The sequence below is a fragment of the Mugil cephalus genome, chromosome 23 (assembly GCF_022458985.1).
Source record: "Mugil cephalus isolate CIBA_MC_2020 chromosome 23, CIBA_Mcephalus_1.1, whole genome shotgun sequence".
Taxonomy (NCBI): Eukaryota; Metazoa; Chordata; class Actinopteri; order Mugiliformes; family Mugilidae; genus Mugil; species Mugil cephalus.
This window is the reverse complement of record NC_061792.1, coordinates 6,579,458-6,602,924: the sequence shown is the minus strand read 5'-3', so window position 1 is coordinate 6,602,924 and position 23,467 is coordinate 6,579,458. Positions and strand designations below refer to the sequence as shown.

Genomic DNA, 23,467 nt, shown 5'->3' with positions numbered 1-23,467 from the left:
AAGAGACAAGTAGAAGAATTCACGCCTCATTGTCTTTTGCAGCCCCTTCCGTGGCGGCGCTCAGAAGAACCAGAAGAAGCAGGAGGAGAAGAAGGCGGAGCCGAGCCCGACCTCGGACGCCACCTCCTCTTCCTCGCCAAAGCACAAAGGTACATGAACAGGCATTCATCGCTGTAGTGTTGCTCTGGAGCCGAAGGAGCTCCTGAAAGCTGCCAATGCAAGGTTTCCCCTAATCTGGACTCCTCTTTTCATCATCTCCACGGCTCCTCTGTTTCCTTTTCTCCTTCCCCCTGCCTCTCATTTCAAAACATTGCTTCCAGATGAGCCGGTGACCAGTCCCACCACTGACAGGTCCTCGGTGGCTAAAAAGCGTTTTACTTTGCAGGGCTTCAGCAATCTCAAGAGTCCGAAAGGTAACGTTAGGAACACGTTTTCAGAACAGGCTCCACTTGTAATTCTGTTAAACTACATTTTACCCCATTAGTCAGGGGTCTTCAATGTTTTTTTAAGGCCAGGGACCCCCCACCTACTATATGTGTTCTATATTAAACTCTATTTATAAATATACATTATTATTATCACTTTGCATTCAAATTAAGCTATCCCTTACACGTTTACTTAAATATGTTGGATGTGTATTTAAATAAATTTAAATCTGAGAGGGAAAATTAAAAAAAAAAAAAAAAAAAAACAAAACATATAAAAAATGAAGACCTACGCTATAAGTAATTGCACAAGTGGCTGAGGGAATACATGTGATCCTGGTTTTAATGCTGGACACAGTCTGCCTCCTGGTGGTAGAAGTGGAAAGTGCAACCACTACTGTTTGTCCTGCACCATACCTTTAATAGCAAGTGAATATATTATTATAGCTTAGTTATTTAAAAATTTTAACTGTAGTTAAATTAGCCTATTTACACATTAAATCTGATGATCGCCATATTTAAAACATGAGAATTCAGTGTTCAGAATTCAATGACAGTGTTGAACTCTTGCACCTCTGCGCTTGTTTTCCTTCCTCAATTTTCTTCTTCTTCTTCTTCTTCTTCGCCTGTTTTCCTTTTCCTCCCCTTGCCTGTGCGGCCAGGCTCGGCTCTGAGCCCAGAGCACGGCTCCAAACGCCACTTGGTCAAGAGTGACCCCACGCCGTTTGGGTTCAAAGGTATACGCCCGCGCCTCCGTAGTACAGGCTCACCGTTCCCATCCCCCATCGACGCAGCGTTCCAGCCTTGTGCCGTGTGTGTCGTCATGCTGTGTGTAGTAGATTTCACCTCTTACAGAAGGGTGATACGGGAAGTAGCCAGTCATAATATATTCATCATGTTTAATGTGTAGAAGGAGAAACCGTACAGACTATCTGCATATCCTGGAAGTCAGCTTGAACTATTTATAACTAATGTTTTTGGCTTTCTGAAGAATGCAGATGTTCTGTAAAGTATATTTCATCATGTGTGCACCTTCATCCACAGGTCATTGTCATCATCATCATGTGTGAAGTTGCAAAGATGCTCCGTCCATACTCATTTTAAACCACTTAGCAAATATCCATAAGAATGATTGAGGTACTAACTTTCCGACCACTGATTTACTAACACTTTCTCCCTATCAGAGTCAAGAACCTCTGTGCGTTTCTAACCACAGGCCTTCAAAGTGCACATTTTTCTCAGACTTGACACAATTGGCTGTCTCACTCATTTGCTGGCCGTCTCTCCTCATCCAGAGCCGGCGCCCCACATCGCTCTGAGCAGAGTCAAATGGATGAGTACCTCTAGTCTGTTACAGAGCAAGCGGAGAGGTACTGAGCTGCTCTGAGGATCAGCCCACAGTGGGTGTTTGCTGTTGTTTGTGGTGGTCATGGTTGATTTTAACTGGAGGTAAAGTGCAGCAGAACATCCACTTTACGTGTCATTTAGCCTCGTAGTGAGCCTGGACGAATTATTTCTCATTGGCTATAATCCAGGAGGCAGTTCTGCTGTTCAGTCAGTTCGAGGCTAAATGACACCGTTAAGAATCCTTCTCTACCTCAAATCAATCATTCTTTCTTCTTCTACTACTTTTTTTTGTGGTGTAAATACTGAGCATTAACAAAGCTCCACTTCAACCATTCAGCCCAATCCGTAAGAGTAGCCTTATAATGATTCGCATCTCCCATCAGAAATCATTGATTTGTCCATCAAATTATTCGTTTTCGTGCTTTGCTGGGTTCTCTCTCTTATCACTGTTGATCTTCTGTGGGATTTTGGATGAGTTTGGACTGATCTTTGTGCCTTTCAGTGTCAGATCAGAGTTCGTGGTTTTGCGCTCCTCGTTGGAGATTTTTACGTATGGCTGTGGCGTTCTCCTGGCAAAATTCACAAATTGTTTTTGTGTCTACATAGAGAGGGAAAAAAATGTTAAATTTCTTAAACAAGTGCAGTTTATATACTGTATATTTGTCCCCACCCCTTTTCCTGAAGAGGGTGTGGCTAGAATTTAAAGTTACAGGCTCTCAAAACAGCCTGTTTGGGACAGATTTATAGCCTGGTGTATACATTCATGTTATAATGAACAAACTCTGAGTTATTTTGAGCTGAAATTTTAAAGACACGCTCTGTAGAACAGTGACACTTATGTCAACTTGTAAAAAAAGTTTATAATATGGGACCTTTAATATTCACTGTTAACATCAGGTCTTATTGAATTACTGAGCCAAGGAGTCTTTAATGTGTGTGAGGAAGATTAACTTCACTTTTTTGGCTTTTCTCTGATGTGTCTCTAATTCTCCTTGATGTTTCTTTACCTTTTTCACCACGACCCAGGCTGGAACAAGGCGTCTCTGTCAGTGGACGCCTCCGAAGAGAACGACGGGTACTCCAGCGGCGAGGACCCCATAAACTCAGACCCTGAGGATGAAGTAGGAAAGAAGCTGGTGGGCTTTTTTTCCTTAAATATCACTTTTTAGTTAGAGCCTTACAGTCAACAACGTGTCATCCACCTGTCTTTGCTGTCTTTGATTTTGGTGACCTTTGACCCCCCCAGGCTCCGGGAAAGTACACCGTGGTGGCAGACTGCGAGAAGGCGGGACCTCAAGAGCTGTCTGTCAAGAGCGGAGACGTGGTTCAGCTGATCAGAGAAGGAGAGGAGGGACAGTGGTAAAAATCTTCCTACGTGTTATACAGATGGTGAAGCTTCTTTGTATTAATTTGATTGCGTAAACTCAGGGTCCTCTTAATGCTTTGCAGGTTTGTGAAGAACCTTCGCAGCAGTAAAGAGGGATGGGTGGCAGCTGCAAACCTCCTCAGCCTCATCTCAGAGTCCAAGTCGTCACAATCACTCAGCAGCTCAGGTCAGTTACATCAACCACGTCACTGTATATTGCTTAAAATATATACTCAGTATATATAATATATATATTGTTGTGTGTTTGTCCTGCAGATGGGAGCGTTTCTGGGAACCTCAGCACTTCCTCCAGCTGCAGTGAGACCTACACCAGCTACTCTGACATCAAACCCTGACTCTTATTCCACGGCATGAGAACACTTTCAGGTGGATTCGCGAAAGCTCGAGCGGACCGGAGGACAAGAATCAGTGTTCTCCACACAGCCGACCACCTCACAGTTCGTCAACCAAAAACAATCTCTCTGCGAATGTGACGAGTGTCGTGGCTGAGCGCTATCTACGCCCACCTTTTCTGAGCATTCGCAGTCGTCCGTCGAGTTTTGTACTTTAATTTGAATCTAGTCTTAACTTCAAAAAAAAAAAAAAAAAAAAGAGTATCAGCATGTTGGTGGAGTTTTTCAGTTCATTCCTATTCAGGGATCAGTTCTTAATAATCTATCGCTTCCTGACTATGTAGCATTGGAGGGGACGTTTCTTAAAGAGCATCTGCGCCGATTTCTGCGTCACCAGAGGACGAAAGCCGTCGGCGGCCGAGCCCCCTTTCGTGTCGACGGCTTTGCAGCTCAGCGGCAGATTCTTGCGCGAGGCGTCCCGAGACGCTATCGGACTCGGTATTTCGCATGACACGTCGGCTTTGGTGTCAGACACTGATCGCACACTGTGAAAACTAGCGGGTGGCTGCAATGAGAAATGTGCTTTCAGGCGCGGGGCGGGTCCAATGTTTTTGTACGTGGGACACGAACGGGGCAGAGGGGGGTTAAATCCTCGTGGGGTCAAAGGGCGGCGGCTCATGGGCTTCCCTTAAAAAAAAAAAAAAAAAACAGTTAAGTCAGCGCCACGAGGTGAATGTCGCCAACAGCACCACCTGGTGGTCTTACACTCGCACACAGAGAGCGGCAGCTTGGACAACTTTTGCACCTCCTTTTTTTTTTCTTTTTTTTTTCTAGAGGGATTGTACAACTCTGAACTGCTCTGGATTTACCTCTCAGGAAGAAGATGTGCGAGCAGGCGGGTGTGACCGCATACCTGCTTGTTCCTCGCAGTGTCTCTGTTAACGTGTGTGTGCATATTTGCCCGTGTGTGCGCGCGTGCTTCTTCTCAAAGCCCCAGGAAGCCTCACTTGTTATTTTAAATCGTAAAAGCGTAACAATAACAACAAATCCACCTCCAAAAAGTCCTGATATAAGAACCTCCCGGCGCAACAGCTGCATGTTTTTGTGTTGCTGCGCTCACCTATCTTTGGTGCGCGCCGGCTGCGACAAAAGCGCGCTTTGTCCTCTGCCTTTGCTCCCAGCCCCGTTCAAGCATGTGACAGCAAACCACTTCTCCGCAAGTCGGGCTAACCGAGGCGGCCCAGACCTGCTCGACGTGTTTGCACCTCCGGCCCGAGCGCAACGTTTGTTTACTTGACATCACAATGTAGCCGTCGCGGTTTAAAAGTCTGACTTTTTGGTGTGAATTACACAAGCGAGGGGGGGGAAGGTGATCCCACCCCCCTAGTTGGTCCGGACTGCTGTCAAACCTCTGACGACCAGCTGTTCTTAACACACAAGGAAACTGTGCTACTCTGAAACCTGAATGACATCTTGCCATGTTTTTTTTTTTTTTATACACAACCCAAGGTTTCTACTGTACCCCCACTGTAAAACAACCTCTTTGTTTTTTTTTTTTTCCATCTATAATGCTGAATGTGTGAGCCTGGAAAGTGCAGCAGGCCGTCGCACTAAAACCAGCCCCACCCGTTTATTACTCCGGCTGGACCGTATTTGTCCGCCCCGGCTCGACAAAGCCGCGATCAACACCACCGTGGGTTTGTTACCGTTTGGTGTCAGACTGTGAGCTAAACCAGACAGCGGGGGCCGGCGTCACGTTGCCGATCCGTGTACAGATGTGTCCTCTATACCTCACGCTGTTTTCCTCAAGAGCATGTATATTGTCGAGAGGATTTGTGGGTGTCTTTGTCTTTGTGTGTGTGTGTCATCGCTCTTTGTGGCATGTTCTTCACAGCCCCACTTTTAAACGTCTTCAGCGAACTATTTTTTACCAGGCACTGTTGTGTATATTGTGAGAGTTTATTTTCTTGCCCTCTTAATAAAGCTGACACGGGCACTAAACTTGTCAGTGTTTGATCACGGCCACACAATAAAGCTTTGTACTTTTGACTCTGGGGCCGGAGAGAGAAGAGAAAGGGTTATATTTTTTAGTTTCTGTTTATGCAGCACATTGCGGCGTCTTTATTTTCCTACTGTATATCTACCGAGTATGGTGTCGATATAAGAATATTATAATGAGACATATCTGTGTATATTTGTAAATATGTAATTCTGACTTGTATGTAAAATGAAAAGCAGCTTTAATAAAGTCTGAGACGGTTTCCTCTATGAGACGTTGCCTTATTTTGTGGGAATTAAAGCTACTACTTTATCTAGTTTAATTATTTGCATTTGACAAAAAAAAAGAAAAAAAACGGGAAAAATACATCAATATTCCAGTTAAATTATTTATTTTTATCGGGAAGTGTAATTTGAACCACGTGCTATCTAACCTCCAATGAGCTTTTTCCTGTTTAGACTGTCATGATTTGGTCTGGGGCGCGTTCCATTACGTTCTCTGTCCGACCTCTAGCTCGTTCCTTGTTTATCTTTTTTTGCGTATAGTGGCAACGAATGTAAAAAAAAATACACAGAATTGTTGTTTTAAGCGTAACCACGTTGTCTCGCGTTGCTCCTGTGATTATTTGAATCCGTGTAATGGAGTAACGCTCGAGGCAAGGCCACCAAGACGACTTGGCGTGAGAGGATGTGAACGAGACTGCGCCGCGGCTGGAAAGATACAGATGTGTCAAGTTGGCAGGACGTACTTTCACCCGGAAGTGACGACATTTTCTCTTAGAATACAAAAAACAAACATTTGAAAGCACGGGAGTGTAATAATGTAAGAATTCTAAGTTTAAACTATAACAAGAGCCGATTTTTATTTAATACTAATACCGGTTTAAATTTGAACTACACCCTCGCTTCTTATTATTCTTCTTCGCGTCTTAAAAGGATGAGCTCTTATTGTGAAAGCTGACACCGGAAGTGTCGCATTTTCGTTCGCGCTGACTTGACAGAAGACTGGAAAGCGACCAGATGGAATTCAGCACTGGCTTCTTAGCAGATTCCACACATTTTAAATTGTATCGCACGCATTTTTAGCCGACTTTGCTGCCTGCAAACAGCCCTGGCGTGACCGCAGACGCCCATCTCGGAGGCTCGGCTGCGCTGTGAACCGGGACAGAAGCGGCGAAGACGTTTTTTAGAGATACCCGACCAAACATCTCCCCGCTGTAAGTATCATTTCTAGCCTCTGCTGTCGAAGAGGTCCCAGTCAACCCTAATGGTTACATGTTACTGCCCTTGACAGTCTTTGTAACTTCACTCGCGGTTTTTTTTTGTCTCCCCTCTTGCCACGCGAGATACCCCCCCCATTGTCCTTTCCAGCAGTTGTTCCCGAAATGGTGCAGACGACTGTGATTAGCTTTGGAAATCTGTCAAACAAAAAAGGGAGTTTGGCCGCAGGCTGAGAGGGGTGTAGCCTTGTTTAATCACATTGTCTGGGACTGTTAATGCGGCCTTACGGGGCTGTTCAGCGCCTCTGCGTTACCAAGTCTTATTCCTCTGGACGCCGAGCTTCGTGGGGGCTTTTATTCTCCAGCGACGCATTCACAGACTGTGTTATTTGTTGGTGTTTTTTTTTTTTTTTTTCTTCCTCCCTCCTATGTTACTTTGGTCGACCAGCGTCAGGCTTGTATTTCATGAAAACACCTCAGCTTCCGGCAAGACAGTTCAAAACAAAAGCGTCGGAAAATCCCTCTAGGAATTGGTTTATGGCTGCGATAAATAAATTAAATAAATAAATGAAAAAAAAAATACATATGAATAAAGCTCGACTAGGAGGAGCTTTGTCTGTTTACATTTAAACATATTTTATTGTCTTAAGTCCTTATATGAAAATATTAGGATGTGTAATTTTTTAAATTCGTTTTTAAAGTCGTTTATGCAAATATTCAGGTACAGTCCTGCTTTTATAAAAACAACGCATTTGTTAAAAGTAATAAAAAAAAAATCTCACTCCGGTAAAATATTCAGACTGGAATATATGAAATAGAAATCGCACGAGCCATTCTTGTCAACTTCTGATTTTACACTTTTATGTTGTATTGGATTCCTAATATTAAGAATGAATTCTAGGGGGTAAACATTAACTCGCTGGCCAATCTATTTGCAGGTTTGTTTACTAAAACTTTATTTCTGACCAAAAACCACATTGTGGGTGAATCCTGTTGACCACAACCAATGTTCCGCTTTCATTTTGAAAGGGAAACTTCATTGCATCCTGTGTTGTCTCCATTCGCCTTGATGTGTAGATATACAATCTAATCATATAGAATCATACAAGCAAACATGTGTGTTAGTAGATGGATAAATTAATAATTTATACAAATGGCTCCCAACAACTATGATGTGATCTGGAAGAATCTGTCTCAGCCGCTCTGGAAACTCAACAGACTGATGTTCTTTTTGTTTTTTTCTACGGCCAGGATTATGTTTATCAAAGCAGATGGACATGCTTCTCTGAAACGACTAGAAGCACAGGCACAACTGAGTGTTTACGGTTACAGAAGTGCATGTGCGCTTCAGTGAAGTGAATCCAACACAGGCAGGCATCAGGGTGGCGACGCTGGGTTTTGTTTCTTTTCAAAGTTCAAGTAAAGGGGAGCTTTTAAGTCGTCGTTAAGTCTCGAGAGTGGCTCCTTTCAGGTCGCCTCGGAGAGGACGGCGGACGCCAGCGGAGGGGAGTCGGGGTGTGATGTACAGTCATCGCTTGGATATCTGTATCTAATCAGACAATCTTGCGCGAACCCACGTTGGCATGTAGTTACAGTCGACGGGATCGGCTGAGGTTTACAAGCAACAGAATGAGGAAGAGCTGTGATGTAATGGGCCTTAAACGCAGCGTGGTCGTTATAATGGGAGATTCACAACTTCAGAAATCTGTTTGACGCCATCGTGCCAGAATGGACTAAAAGTCTCTGAGGAATGTTACCAGCACAGTTCAAAAAGATAAACAAGGCCAAACCCAGGACTAGTAAGGTGGCCGGGTGAGTGTGTGTGGCACAATAAACCCTGCTGAGCTGAACTTTGAGAGTTCAACAGATTCTTTGTGAGGCCATTCAGGTCGTTTCCACGCGCACCAGCAGCAGTTTGCAGAAGTTTAAAATCGTATGTGTTACTGGTATCTGACTGGTATGTAGGCGTGACCGCTCCAACTATGGCCTCTCTGGCCTTGGATCGCTATCTTGCTGCACTGGAATGACATCATTAGTCATCAAAGCCACCTGCTGTCATGCAGTTTGTCACAGTGTACGTAATCTGACGTTGCAAAGGGCAGCGTTGCTGTTTAATGAGGGCGGGCCTTGGGTAGCAATAGTAACCGCAATAATTGTAGTCCGTGCACAACCTTTTTCCTCATTCATAAAAATTGTTGTTCTGCCGCTTCATTCTTCACACCTTGCAGTGACGCCGTCGCACCAGGCCAATTAGAAGCACTACATTGAAAATGGTCCGTTCGGAATCAGCGTTTCGCGCCGCAACGTTCCGAACGCTGTATTATCAAATATACCGACATGCCGATATATTAACCCTTTAAGACACGGGGAAGGGGGAAAAAAGCTTGCAGTATTTGAATTACCGTAATTCACCGATGAGCAACATTGAGCTTTCTGGGGAAGAAAAAAAGAGCTGCCATTACGGTAATGGTGACGCACCGCTGGTGTCGGCAGGTTGGCGACCGGGGAGTCCCAAGAAGAGAGAATTGTTTGAAGGAATCTGTTGGTAAAAACAAAGTTAGTTAGAACAACTTCCCAGCGTTCAGCCACACTTTGATTATTGTCCACAGCGCAGACCATAGTGAGTTACGGTAATTCAAATACAACATGCTTTTGCCGGTTCAGGCTTTAAAGGGTTAAAAATTCATATCATAACGAGAGAAGAAAATAAATACCGGTATTCAGTATAAACCGGTACACCGCCCAGCCCTAAACAAAGTATTAATAAAGTTGAGGGTAAATTAACGATATAAGCTACAGTACAACTGAGTTTATAATGCTCTTCCATTGATTCCATATTTTGCAGCATAGGTCACACTTAATAATAAAAAAAAATCTGCTTACCGCTGGAATCGTTCGGCGCCATATCTACACGTCGAGACAATTTTGACAGCAGCGATGCGGCACAAAGAAGGCGTCCGGCCAAGTTCCTCTTTGTCCCGACGTCGTTGAGTTCGTTAAAATACTTTGATATGTCACAAGATGACCAGCATCTCCGTTCAATTTTAGTTTTATTGCATTAGGAAGAAGGGAAATATCTGATACTTGAGAACCCTTTGAGCATGTGATGCAAATTGAACAATTTATAATTGAGCCATTTTTCCGTTGAATAATTAGCAGACGTTTGCGTTCATGTTGTCGTTCAGCAGTCAAAAGTGATCTGAAAATGAAAAAGTAGCCACTAAGTAATAGGAGACAAATTGTGTTTTCTTATTTAGTGATTGGTGGTGACATAACAGATTCATTTGAATAAAAAAACCTTTAAGATAGCAAATTTAAAAAGCATAAAAATTACTTTAATAACACTATGGTGAAGATTGAAATCATGCTTTGTGATCTTATGAAATAGTAATTTCTGGCATCCGTATATGTTTATTTAAAACCCATTTAGTGCCTCGTGGTTATAACTGAAACATTAATATTTAAGGCCATGTGGAACCTCTCCGGTTAAGAGCCTACTTATAGCAGTGTGTTTTCAAACCCAGTGGGTACCAGATTAAATCCATTGCATAACATTTAGTCAGTCTTAAGCAGGCTACAAGTGAATGCGAAGGCTCCACAGTAACCGGCTGCTTAAGCTGTGCTCCACGGCTGTTATTAGACGATTAAAACGAACCCTTCAGGTGTTCCCTAATAATCTGAAACATTTACTCAGGGCAACAATGCCAGACTGGAAAGTGGAGGACCTACCAAGCGCAGTAGCCGGGGCATCTGATTAGATTAAAAGGCAGGAAGTCTTGTGCAAGCACGGGTCGGCTCTTTTAATAAATACTTCCTCATTGCCTGTTTATCCTTTGACAAATATTGACTGGACAGAAGTTGTGATGTAACACAGAAGGAAAACGCACTGTGTTATGGCTTTCTTTTTTTTTTTTTTTTCTTGGATGGATTTTTCCAAACTATAAACCTCAGTGTGGTTCTCTTCACTCACTGTAGTGGTAAAGTCAAATAGATTACACAAAACCCATACAACGTTAGGACATTTGAACCACTCCCTCAGGTTGTCAGTGAGCAATATGACCACTCCTTAAAGATAAATATGTGTAAGATTAAAAATAATCTGGAATATACTGAGATTTATTTCAATTAGTTTAGGATTTGGTGGTATCCAAAAGACACATTTTGTGCACTCGGGAGCTTGTTGACAATACATTTTGACCATCTCTTATGTGATGAGGCATCTCGCTCCATGTGATTGCATTGGTTAAAAGTGAATCAGCAGGCTGCCTCCTGACAAAGCCTTTGTCTCGGCGTCAGAATAAAGCACCAAAACAAGTCGCTTTTTTGCAGAACATAACGTTCAATCCGAGCACAGGCTTGTGTAATTAATACGGTTAAATGCAACCTCTATCTCCAAACTAAAGGCCTCAACACTGTGAAGGCTGTGTCTGAGACTCGGTTTTGTCTTTGTTTGTCAGGTGAAAAACTTGTGATTCCAATCCAGGCGTTTTTTTTTTTTTTTTTTTTTTTTTTTCTGTTTTTAAAACAGGCATTTAGGCCCCTTTACTAATTTCTTTGTTTCACCATAAAAGACACTCACCGCAATTCTCTAATAGCTCTGCGCAGGAAGACGTTATTTGCCCTCAAAAGTGACCACAATCAGCAGCAGCTGGTAACTTTTATGACGCCCTTTACGGAGGCCTAAACTTGATCATATTTGGTCAGGATGTTGGGTTTTATTTCACATAATTGGACGCTTCTTATGGAGCAGAACTGATGCGATAAATCTGTTGTGCAGCTCGGAGTTGAGGTTAGCCGCTTTGTTTGAGCATCGCGTGGGGAGATCGGAGCTCGCTGTGATTGGTAACTAGGCTAACCGAGGACTGCAGATGTAGTTTAAATGATTTTAAATGACATATTTGGTTGATTAGACACTTTTTATGTATATGTGTATATTTTTTTAATTTATTTAAGTAATAATGTATATTTATAAATTGGACGAGTTTAATATAGAACACATATAAAAGGTACGAGGTCCCTACTTGATGTCTCCATCAGTTTGGGGGTCATAGACTGTAGACCAGGACCAGTGCTGAGAACCATTATTTTTAAGAGCCAGCAGGGGGCGACTCCATTGAAAGTTAGATCACATAAGAAACTTCAGGGTGTGCATTTTTCAAGTCTACTCCAGAGCTGCCAAAGATGCTCGGCATATTTAGATGCCAGTACCCCTGAGGCAGAGACAGGAGGAGCAACAGAGGTGGAAACGGATGAATGAGCTTGAAGGAAGTGGATGGAGGGAGGTATGTAGCAAAGGCGGATGGAGAGGAATGAAGCAGGGGAGGGTAAAACCCTTCCACATTCCCAGATGAGGATTAGCAGTCACAAGTTCTCTTGCTGTTCCTGAACTGGCCTGGAGTGTGATGGCTACTACTATGGACCCGGTCTTGCAAATCACCCCCTGCCGTTTCAGATTTCATACAACGCCATCGAGTAAACTTAAAACCGAAAGGTTGACTGAACTCGCCAGATGGTGTGTGCGTGTGTTGTGTGTGTCGGCATGCCCACAGCGTGGCTGCAACAGAATACCATAGTAGCCCGTGTCTGCCAGCGCCGCCTCACCTGTTGATGTCCAAACAGTCTTTGACATTCTGGCAGCACCAGGGCAAAATAAAACCAGAGGCCTACTCAGGTATTGTTCACTCAAGCCAAAAAAAAAAAAAAAGTCACCATCTGTGTAGCTCCAAAGCTCATCCAGATTTCGTTAAATGTGCCTGTAGAAGTACATTATTTTATGTTGTATTTTAGCAAATATCGAATAAAATGTCGCTTAATACTCACCTCCCTACGGAGGTGCTTTGCTTCACCTCTGGCCGTCCAGATCTGTGAGCATAAGACACGAAACGCGGCCGCAGGTGTCATCCGTATAAACTAGAGATGACACTGGAATGCGTCTCCAAGGCGGAAGAGGAATCCCGAAACAAACACGCGCATACTTACATCTCCGCCGGCGGCCTTTGTCGTGACAGGCGGATGGAGAAAGAGCAGCGTCGCATGCCGACGGCCGAGCTGATCTCCTGGCACGGGGTCAGCCGTCGCTGGAGCAGCGTTTTTTTTGCCTAGAGACGATTCACGTTTAATAACGCCGATACTGAACAGATTTTAGTTTTGCGTCCACCCTCACTGCTTCTTTGTTTTTGCGTTTCCTAAGGTCCCCAAGACGTCCATCATGCCGCTGTTCGGAAAATCACACAAGAGTCCCACGGACATCGTGAGGACCCTGAAGGAAAACCTGGCCATCTTGGTTAAACAGGATAAGAAGACAGATAAGGTGAGGGGGAGGCCTGTGGGTGCTCAGGGGCCCGTGGGTGACAGCTCTCCGTGAAATCAGAGCTCAGAACAGCCTGGACCTGTCACCTCCTGACACTTCACTGTCAAGACGGTTTGCTCCGTCTCAGGCGTACAGTTTATTCCTCTGCATTGTGTCCTCTAAACGCCAATTCCTGTTCCTCCTCTCTGCTCTACAGGCGTCTGAGGAGGTGTCAAAGTGCTTGGTGTCCATGAAGGAGATCCTGTACGGGAGCAACGATAAGGAGCCGCACACGGAGACCGTGGCCCAGCTGGCCCAGGAGCTGTACAACAGCGGCCTCCTGATATCGCTGGTAGACAACCTGCAGGTCATAGACTTTGAGGTGAGGAAGGAAAAACCACACTTTCTATTGTAGCTTTACCAGAAATAGACACTGAGACGTTTGTGTGTGTGTTACCAGGGGAAGAAGGACGTGTGTCAGATCTTCAACAACATCCTGAGGAGGCAGATCGGGACGAGGAGCCCCACCGTCGAGTACTTCTGCTCCCACCAAGAGGTCCTCTTCATCCTGCTGAAAGGGTGAGGCTCGCCGCACGGCACCGCACGCCGCCTTAGCGGCTAACCCAAGGAGGCGGCGCAACAACCACCTCTCTCCCCTCTGTGCGTTCGAAGGTACGAGACGCCCCAGGTGGCCCTGAACTGCGGGATCATGCTGAGGGAGTGCATCCGCCACGAGCCGCTCGCCAAGATCGTCCTCCACTCGGACCACTTCCACAGCTTCTTCAACTACGTGGAGATGTCCACCTTCGACATCGCCTCCGACGCCTTCGCCACCTTCAAGGTAACTCGGGCGTCCCTGCGTCCGGCTCTACACAGGTCTTCGATCTTTGGTTGATGGGATGTGTTTCATGTATTTTGAAGACCCCTCGTCTAAAACAAAGGCAGCTGGACTCGTTTGAACTCTTTCAAAGACACTCACCACAAGTGGCTTCTCTATTGTTCAGAGCGTTTAAAGAAAATTCAATCAAGCCAAGTTGACGTGTTTTTACTCCTCTTTTTTTGGTCGGGATTGTTCTTTAATCGCGTCCGTACTTGGTTCCATTATAAAATAATACAATAAAACAAATCTACAACGTTGGGTTCCTTCTACCTAGTGTGGACCTCAGGTCACACCGTGCCTGCCAGGCGCTCAAACATTTAAACATTTAATTTAACCTGCTGTGTGATTGTCCTATTGTTGGTCACATCAACCGAGTGATGTGTTTTACAGGATCTCCTGACAAGACACAAAGTGCTGGTGGCCGAATACCTGGAGCAGAACTACGACGCTGTGAGTGATCACAACACTTTGGTAGCGATTAGACCCAGGAGAACCTACAGCGCGTTACTGTTGGTGCTAAATCTTTTAGAGATTGTGTTTTATTTACCTCAGCCCTAGCTAGGAAGTTACAAAGAAATTTGCTCGACCTTACTTTTTTGAAAGTAATTTTGGATTTTCTCCGATTTAAAACGTCTTTCTTTCTTCCCTGCAGGTGTTTGCAGACTATGAGAAGCTTCTCCACTCTGAGAACTACGTCACCAAGCGGCAGTCCCTAAAGGTTTGGCTCTGACTCATGCACGGCATATCAATTCACACCGGTCCTAAAAAAAAAAAATTCGTCATCGGTCTGAATGTTCTCTCCTGCAGCTCCTGGGCGAGCTTTTATTGGACAGGCACAACTTCACGGTGATGACGCGCTACATCAGCAAACCGGAGAATCTCAAGCTGATGATGAACCTGCTGAGAGACAAGAGCCCCAACATCCAGTTTGAGGCGTTCCACGTCTTCAAGGTAAACGCACTGTTAGCACCACTGTTCGCACCTCTCGAAACGTCACCGAAACGTCACCGAATCCTCGTTTCCCTCCAGGTGTTCGTGGCGAACCCCAACAAGACGCAGCCCATCGTCGACATCCTGCTCAAGAACCAGACCAAACTAATCGACTTCCTGAGCAACTTCCAGAAGGATCGCACGGACGACGAGCAGTTCAACGACGAGAAGACCTACCTAATCAAACAGATCAGGGATCTGAAGAAACCGGCCTCTTAGAGAAACACCCCTCCCTCCACCCCAACTTTTTACCAATAGGAAGACATAGAAAAAAAAAAACACATTAACAATAATGGTTATTCTATTTAAAAAAAAAAAAAAAAAGATCCTCAAGACGTTATTTGTCTTTTTTCCTCTTTGTTGGTTCATTACAAACGTGTGCAAGAGTAGTTCTTAATCACTGATCACTTTGTTTTGTAAATTTATTTTTTTTCCCATGAAATGTTTTTTTCATCTGTAGCATGTAGTGCCACAACTCACGGTGTTGGAGGCAGCTGATTCGCTTCGTTGGGAGAACCGGCGGTTAAAAGGCTTCGGCCAGGACGGTCCAGTGGCTGAAGGTTTTTTTGTTTTTTGTTTTTTTTGTTCTTTTTTTGTCAGCATTTGCGAGGAGAGGAGGAGTAAATGTTTAAATGAAGTAGCCTGAAGACAGATAATGAAGAATTTCTGCTCAGTTTTTGTTCTGTCAGTTGAACAGCAACAGGAAATGAATCTTTTTGGAAGCCCATTTTCACCAACACGATAGAAACTTGTAGAATATTTCAAAATAAGAGCTCGGTATCTCATTATAATGAAAAGCCTTCTTCAAATCATGACTTGGTATGTCACGCTAATTAAAGATGTTCTCACAATAACCCCCTGGTATTTGAAACCAGTGGAACGTGTTCTCTCACAATTATGAGGAACTTTCCAGAACGAATTTGCAAATAGATATATATTTTACTACGGTGGCGTCAATGGGCTTCCGTCGTTTTCTGTCTTTATCTGAAATTCCTTCACGTCGAGCCAAAACAAGTCTTCCCTGATCTCAATTGGCGACGCTAACGGCGACAAAAATACTAAGCATACTCTTCGGAAATGAAGGACCTTTTTAAAACTCGTGACACCGGGCCACTATCGGTACATCATTTTTGATCACTGGTTCTCTTCGCTGGTGGCTAATAGCACTTTCTGTATGATAAAAGAAAAATATGATTGATTTTTTTTTTCTTTCTAAAGCCGATCACTGATTTCACACTGCTTGATGGTGTTTTTTTTTGTTTTTTTTATATATATATATATATATATAGTTTCATTTCTTGTCGTGTACAGTTTCTGAAGTGAGTGCCATTGTGTGAGAGGACATTTGAACATGAACAGGGTGGTTTCGTTTCACTCCTTTTTCCTTCTGTGCTGTAGCGCGTTCTGATTCGGATCTGATGTCGGTGTCAGGGAGGAAAAGATTCTGAGGTGCCTTTTTTGTTTTGGTGTGTTTTTCCCTTCCTTTCACTCTTTTTTTTATATATATATCTACACATATATATTTACACAATCTTTTTAGGGGAGCTTAATTATCCTGTCGATGAAAATATGCTCTGGATGGAACATATTTGTTGTGATTAAGCAGTGAACCTCTTAACTCACTATACTTGAGTTACGCTGTCATTTTAATTTTTTTTTTTTCCTGCAGCGAATCTGTTGCCAAAGTAGAGCTGATTCAACATGTCAATCGCAAACTGTTTTGGAAACTGAGCGGAAAAAAAAAAAAAAAATGCAACTGTGAAATAATCCACGTGCAGTTAAAGGACCGTAAAAATGTGCAAAACCAGTGAAGGTGACGAAGTAAAGCAATGTTGGCTTTTTCTTTTCTCTCTTTTTTTCCTCATAACCTGCTAACCAAGCGTCTCCGTTTTCTAAACTAAAGTTTTAAAAATCTGGATTCACTTCCCAATTCATCCGCAAATCTTTGAGCTTCCACAGAAATAAAAGTTCGACGACGTCGTGATTTGGGTTCTTGTTTAATCACTCTTCAAATGTCACATGATAAATAAAATTCAAACAGGAAATAAAACCAGTAGTGGGCTGAGGTGTAAACTTGTAAAATGGCACAAAAAAAACAAATGCCACATGCTTTGTCTTTGGGGTGAGAACTAATACCAGCTACTTTTTGGACGCTTCAAGCTGTGACAGTATTATGACACAACGTAAGATAAGATGCAAACGTAACCAGCTTCACGTCAGACTTGAGCCAAATACTACTTCCTTCATACCTGTGTTACAACTAAAACAATGAGCGACTCCGGCCTAGCGAGACTCAGCGTTAACCTCCCGGCGTCCTCTCTGAAAGAAGCCACCTTATTTTCCACACCGATGCTATTGTACCACATTCACAACAAATAAAAGGATGGGAATGCATGCTGTGTGCGTCTGCTCCTTTTGTCCCGACGCGGGATTGTGTTAACACGTGGGGCGACAGCGCCCCGTGTGGCGGTGAGTGGTAATTGCAGGATTCTGTTGTTGCTTTTACTCCTCACAGCCAAGGACACAGACATGAGTGGGCATCTGATGTTGCAGTAAGTGTATTGTTTCACTTCTTGCTCTGAAAATCCTCCCTAACCTAACTAGCTACTCATTGGATTTAATTGCGACATGCATTTCAGCTGTTTTGAGCCAAACTCCTTAAACGTAACATGCTGTTTAAGATAGCTTTAGTCTGACCGTGAGCGACACTGGTGGTTGCAAAGGGCACAGTCCATTAGCAGCATCATGAGACGGGGCTCAGCGACATGGGAAATAAACCGACGGGCTGAACCCAGCTCCGTCACGTTGCACCACAGAAATTGGCTTCGCCGCCGGTCGTTTAACAGGAAAAAAAACGTCCTTGTGCCGAAAATTAAAGCTGGAAGTTTATGTCCTCTTTCAAAGTAAAAACAAAGTAAAGCTGTGCAATGAATTCCTTCTTTCCGCAGCTGCATCTCCCAGTCAAACACTTAAAAGAATCAATGTAAGAGTTTGTTAAGTCTTTCAGATGGGGAACTTCCTAAATAACTGGAGCTACGCCCATTATTAATATTATAATTATGATACATGTGCAGTGTTTTTTTTTGTATAGCCTCCTTGATATAAAAAGTAAAATGACAAATCTAGAAATGACAATTTACATTAGTATTATTTCTATAATTTTTTTCTTCCTCCTCTTTAGTAACTTTGTGTCCACACTAATCCGTACCTCTTTCATCTCCCATCCATCCTTTCTGGGCGGCGTCCCCTTCGAGGTCCTCGCTTTGCGTCGCTTTCAGTTCGTCCGAAAAGTCAATTTATTTCTGCGGCAGGTGAGTGATATTTGGTGTGTTTTGTTTCGTTTTTTTTTTTTTTTTTTTTTTTTTTTGGTTTATGGATGCGTCCATCAATCAATCAATCAATCAATCGATCAATCGATCAATCGAACCGCGCGTGGATCAGGTGACGGGAGGCGTCTGGTGGGACCTGCCGGTGCACAGCTTCTTCTTGCTGTGGCTCTCGTGCTCGGCCGGCCTGCTCTGCTTCCTGACGTAACCATCTGGAACAGACCACACAGCTGTTTAAACAGAGTCCAAATCGGACCGGGAGTCGTGTGCGGGCTGATAAGACTCAACTTACTGGTGAGGTGAGGAGAAGGCGACGAGGAGGGAGTGGGACTCTTTTGCCACTGTGAATATGGAAAAACAACGCACAGATACCTCCTTAAGTAACTGAGTAAATAAATAAATATTCAACAGATTTTTGAACTCGCATGGTGAACTTGTACTCACTATGAACTTGTTGACGTCCTTCAGGCTGCTGAACCTCAGGTAGGAAATGTCTCCCTTGTCCTTGCCCCTGTCCTGGTCGGAGGTGTAGATGTGGGTGATGCCGGCTCCTCTGATCAGGGGGACGCACTCGTCACACGGACACTTGGTTACAAACAGCATGGTGTGCTCCTCCGGTCTGATGTCTCGCGTCCTGTAAGAATTATGAAGAGGAGGATAAACGACTTATCTCATGATTTTCCACATCGCCGGTTAATCGCCGAGGCTCGTCCCGACCTGAAGGTGAGGGCGTTCTGCTCTGCGTGGATGATGTATCTGTATTTGCGTCTCTGCCGGTCCTCCTGCTTGTTGTCCATCTGGGGGTACTCGGCGTACTGGGAGCCGGCTGGGTAGGCGTTGTACCCGCAACCCACCAGGTACAGACAACCGGTTCCGTTGCAGCCGACCTGTGAGAAGAGAGCAAGTTCAACATGCGTCACAGTTATGTACTTAAATTGGTGCTACACCTGCAAAAAATAAAAAAAGATTAATTTTTCATAGTCTAAAAAGTGAATAATGACTCATTTATCCACCCACTGCTGCGAAGGAACCAGGAAAGATATTCTCTGGTGTTAAAACTCGCCAAGAAAGTGACTTTATTTGACGTTTTTCAGACCAACGACCCCCAAACTAGTGCTATTTTTAAGTATACATTATTATCATCATTCAGTATTACGCTATCCAAATAATAACAATATTTAAATTTGTGGGGGAAAACTAAAAAAACAATACATAAAAAATGGCTAATCAACCAAAGTTTTGGCGGCCCCTCCCCTGCAGTACCTCCACAGACCCCTAGGGGTCACACAAAGCATCGCCTCCCACCTGAACCAGTAGGAGTAGGAACATTTTGAACAAATTAATAAAAGCAAAAAGAAAAAAGGGGTAAAAAGTGAGCTCACCGATGATCCTTTGGCCCAGATGACAACACCCACGCCAACCTTAGGGTCCTCTGGAACCATAACGACACATTTGCACGTGAAGACAAATTGCTACCTCCGGCAGGAACGTCACTAGCTGCCTACTCACTCACAAAAATCTAAAGGGGATTTTGCTAATCGATGAACCAGGATGTGGTGTCATATGCCACATCCTCCTCAAGTTCTGTGAATGCCAATAAAATAAAAAAACAGACAGACCTGTCCTGCAGGCCAGCAGCCTGGCCTGGATGATGCAGTGACGGGCTTGTTCTTGGGACACTTGGTAACACGGAGGGCTCGAGGTCGGCAGCTCTTCCCTGCGTCGCAGAAACAACACGATCAGAAACAAATCACTCGAGGCGGTTAAAAGTCGACGGGGCTGTTTTTCCCGACCTGTAGAAGCCGTAGCGTTGCCGTGGCACCCCGGCAGCCACCGCCGCTAAGAGCTCCACCAGCTCCCTCATGTTGTGCCTCAGGCTGGAGAAGTAGGGCTCCATGCAGAAGTTCTCCAATCCCATCTGGCTCAGAATCTTCTGGTGCTGCTGAGGCGTGCCGACCAGGAAGCGCGTGGAGAAATCCTTCAAGTGTCTCAGGCGCTCTCTGGTAAACATGAACATCGTTAGTCTCATTTTTGCAAAGCACAAAACGACGCGGGTTCGCATTCGCGGCCGACCTGTTGTAGAGCTCGTCTACGTTCAGCCCCGGGTCGTCGTCGGTCATCCGCTGCACGAAGTCGCACTTCCTGGACGTCTCGTCCACGAACTGCAGCAGGCCCGGCCCCAGCGGGCGCAGCGGCACGCAGACGTGGGGGCGGCTGTTGGACTTGAGCTTCTCGACGGCCACGGCGTCCAGCGCCGCCTCCTCCGTGATGGAGCGGGAGGCGGAGCGGTTGCCGCCGGAGGTGGCCTGGAGCATGCTGATCTCGGGGTCCCCGGGCCAGAAGGAGATCCGGCTGACTCCGGCTGGAGAAGAGGGACGAAAAGAAACAAAAAAAACATCATAACTTTGTCGAGTTGGAAGGAGAGAGGTCGAAAACACAATTCCAAAGTTCGACTAATTGCTGACTTGCTATGACGCCTAATAAAAGGCAGCATGAAACGACGTCGCCGCAGCATGGCAACAAATGCTTATGTAGCGTTAGAGTGAGGACAAGGAAGCAGGGAGTGTTGTTTCCTGATCATACAAAGTGGCTGCTTATCTCAGATACTGAGCATTACAGCTAAATGTATGTAAAAGTACGTGTATCGAGGCGGAATAAATAAATGAATGAATGAATGAGCGCGAGGCGATAACAAGGCGGCCATTGTCGGGTAGCTTCAGCTCTTCACGGATTCAAACCCGTTCTCGATTGCAGCGTGAGAGCTTTTGCTTAGCATCGCAGATCCCAGAACTAGAACTGGCTTCAGTCCAGAAACCGCTTCCTCCGAAACTGCTCTGTGAGTGGAATTACTGGGAACAATCTTCCAGTAGCGGCTTATCTGTCACATGTGTGACGGATCGTGTGACACCTCATCAGACAGAACGCTTCATGGGGGTCAACAGTCGAGGTGTTACAGGCTCCAAACTGTGACGATAATAATTACCTGGATATTATGTGACCGCTGCAGAAATAGGGATGATTTAATTAACAAACTGGAAATAAATATATGATGATAACTGAAAAGCACAAAATTCATCCTTCGGGGCCTAATACAGTGTGTGGTCATGGTAGTTTATCATTTATGCTCCTTTTGTTTTGTTTCTTGATGATTTATATTTGCTTGTATGACGAACTTGGAGATGAACCGACTAAACCAGTCGAACCACAGCACAACTGGATTAGTAATACAAGCTTGGCTCAAACAATTTATGGCATTGGTTCAAGCTTTGCGCGTCTAACTGTACAACAGGGAAACAATTTGTCGAGTGGAGTTGAACCGGTGCCAAGAGTGACTTGAAAGGTCAAAGATCCTCGAAGGCCTCACCGTTGATGATCATCTTCAGGCACGTGGCGCAGGGCCTCCTGGAGAAGTACACCTCGCAGCCGGCGAGGCGGGAGCCGTGCTGGATGATGGCCGCCTGCCCCGCGTGGAGCTCGGCCCCCGAGCAGTGGAGCCCCACCACCTTGCTGTCCCGCGCCACCACCAGGCCCACCCCGCGGATCTGAAACAGAGCCCAGCTCGACGTTAGCCGCGGAAACTCGCCCCGCGACCTCGTTCCCCGTGTGTCCCGCCACTGACCTGGTCGTTGGCGTTCTCATCGGGCGTCTCTTGGGGAAATAACTCCATCCATAAACTCAACAAGGTAAACAGGTTCACCTTTGATAACCTGGGGCCATAACCTGGAGTCAAAACAAAAAGCGAAAGGTGTGAAAGAAATGTGACTATTACCAAAGAAAGGCTATTACCATTCCATTTTAGCTGCCAGCCCCGCTTCAAAAGACGTTAGCTTCCCACAAAAAAATGCAGTCAGGTCTGTGGTTTCCCCTTTTAAATGTCCACTAAAAGTAAAAGGAAAATGTTTCCTTTTCACAACTTCTCTGGGGCCACTCCATGGGGCCTTCGGGTGCTATGGGGTGAGGGGATCATCCCACAGATACTTGATCAGTTAGGGATCAAGACCAGGTCAACACCTTCTGCTGTTTTTCATGTTTTTTTTTTTGTTTGTTTTGTTTTTGTTGTGGTTGTAGCTGAACGTTTTTTTTGAACGTTTCTCTGTGTGTGACGCAGGCTGATGTCATCAAGGGGCGACATTGCGATGGGGTGGTCGGTGGGTGGAGCGTCTCAAGATCCACGTGAAGGCATACCGGGTCCCGGCCTCCTGTCAGTGGTTTTAATGTTGTGGCTGATCGGTACACTTTCACTACTGCGTCACCAGCACACGTAGATGACCCTGTATTCTTTATACATTGCTCTTATGTGCTCAATGTATGACAGCGTTTGACATGAACCCTAATAATGTCCATCTGCGACACCTTTTCTCCCTCTGAATATTGCCAACGCAACGGAAAAGTGTCAACAAACCGTGTCAACGGCGTCAACAAACGTTATTGGACTCGCACGCATCTCTAATCAGCTGCTTTTATGGCTTGACAGCAGCTACAACACCACTGCGTGAACTCTTCCTCTGTCTGGCTCACCTTGTATTTTGCAGTCAGTCTGGCAGCTGCCGTCTCTCGTCTCTGGACGCGTCCCGGACTGGCCCGGTTCGGCTCGGTTCCGCGCCTCGCTCCCTTCCATTCAGTCCGCCAGCTGAGGCTCAAAGTGTGCGGAACCGGGCCTCCAACAAGACAAGCCCAAGTGTCAAGGCTAGAGGCGTTCAACGAGAAGAAATTTCGTTTAGTGCAACAGGGTCAAATATCTAAACCACTTCCTGGTCACGGTTTCAAAATAAAAGCCGCAAAAGACGACACATTCTAATAAATGTGGCAAAAAAATGGATAAAGCTGTATTAATAGTCATGTAGAATGATACATAAGATTGATTAAATAGCTAGAAAACAGTTAACTGTATTATTCATTATACATTACGTCTAAAATCTACGTACGTTTAGAAATTCCAACGTTTCTATAACGTTATAACTTAGCCGTTGAGCTAGCTCTTTTAAGCTAGCGAATAACACACATAAACATCTAACGAAATACAAACTCAAAACAATAGCGCTGTAGAGTTAAATATGCAGATATGCACACATTTAATATAACACATTTAGGCGACACTGAAGAATTACCAACCTTATTGTAGAGAACATACGTCCTTACATAATGAAACGACCTGACGTGCGGACTCTTGACGGTTCCGGATTATTTCCGCAAATACTTGTGATGTCATCAAGTGGGCGGGGCCAGCGGGCACGCGGGCAATATCCATTTGTCGGTGCTCGCCTGCTATTTAA

General features: G+C 44.8%; 3 protein-coding genes and 1 long non-coding RNA gene across 4 annotated transcripts in view; 2 read left to right on the top strand and 2 right to left on the bottom strand.

Annotated features, from left to right (window-relative positions):
- The window catches only part of mcf2la (mcf.2 cell line derived transforming sequence-like a), a 37,870-nt gene extending 32,111 nt beyond the window's left edge, over positions 1 to 5,759 (top strand). The window contains exons 26-32 of the mRNA XM_047577176.1: positions 43 to 149; positions 321 to 413; positions 1,088 to 1,162; positions 2,799 to 2,908; positions 3,019 to 3,131; positions 3,222 to 3,325; positions 3,415 to 5,759. Coding sequence (XP_047433132.1) covers positions 43 to 149; positions 321 to 413; positions 1,088 to 1,162; positions 2,799 to 2,908; positions 3,019 to 3,131; positions 3,222 to 3,325; positions 3,415 to 3,494 — 682 coding nt within the window. The 3' untranslated portion in view covers positions 3,495 to 5,759. The remainder of the gene's footprint in view (positions 1 to 42; positions 150 to 320; positions 414 to 1,087; positions 1,163 to 2,798; positions 2,909 to 3,018; positions 3,132 to 3,221; positions 3,326 to 3,414) is intronic.
- Positions 1,311 to 2,866, bottom strand: LOC125001258. Its single transcript, XR_007111536.1, has 2 exons — positions 2,780 to 2,866; positions 1,311 to 2,370 (listed from the first exon to the last, which is right to left on the bottom strand). It is a non-coding gene; the product is annotated as an uncharacterized LOC125001258 (long non-coding RNA).
- Positions 5,760 to 6,392: 633 nt separating the features above from the next.
- Positions 6,393 to 16,968, top strand: cab39l (calcium binding protein 39-like). The gene is made up of 9 exons (XM_047577185.1): positions 6,393 to 6,706; positions 12,900 to 13,019; positions 13,216 to 13,380; positions 13,459 to 13,577; positions 13,671 to 13,839; positions 14,269 to 14,328; positions 14,531 to 14,596; positions 14,686 to 14,829; positions 14,908 to 16,968. The coding sequence occupies exons 2-9, from the start codon at positions 12,918 to 12,920 to the stop codon at positions 15,085 to 15,087; spliced, it is 1,005 nt and encodes a 334-aa protein (XP_047433141.1). The 5' UTR covers positions 6,393 to 6,706; positions 12,900 to 12,917; the 3' UTR covers positions 15,088 to 16,968.
- On the bottom strand, positions 16,850 to 23,382 carry cdadc1 (cytidine and dCMP deaminase domain containing 1). The gene is made up of 12 exons (XM_047577184.1): positions 23,307 to 23,382; positions 22,713 to 22,881; positions 21,814 to 21,914; positions 21,559 to 21,736; positions 20,268 to 20,556; positions 19,988 to 20,194; positions 19,814 to 19,911; positions 19,577 to 19,626; positions 18,912 to 19,081; positions 18,639 to 18,828; positions 18,487 to 18,535; positions 16,850 to 18,406 (listed from the first exon to the last, which is right to left on the bottom strand). Exons 2-12 carry the CDS (start codon positions 22,810 to 22,812, stop codon positions 18,306 to 18,308), a joined length of 1,533 nt encoding a protein of 510 aa, XP_047433140.1. The 5' UTR covers positions 22,813 to 22,881; positions 23,307 to 23,382; the 3' UTR covers positions 16,850 to 18,305.
- Between the last annotated feature and the right edge of the window lie 85 nt (positions 23,383 to 23,467).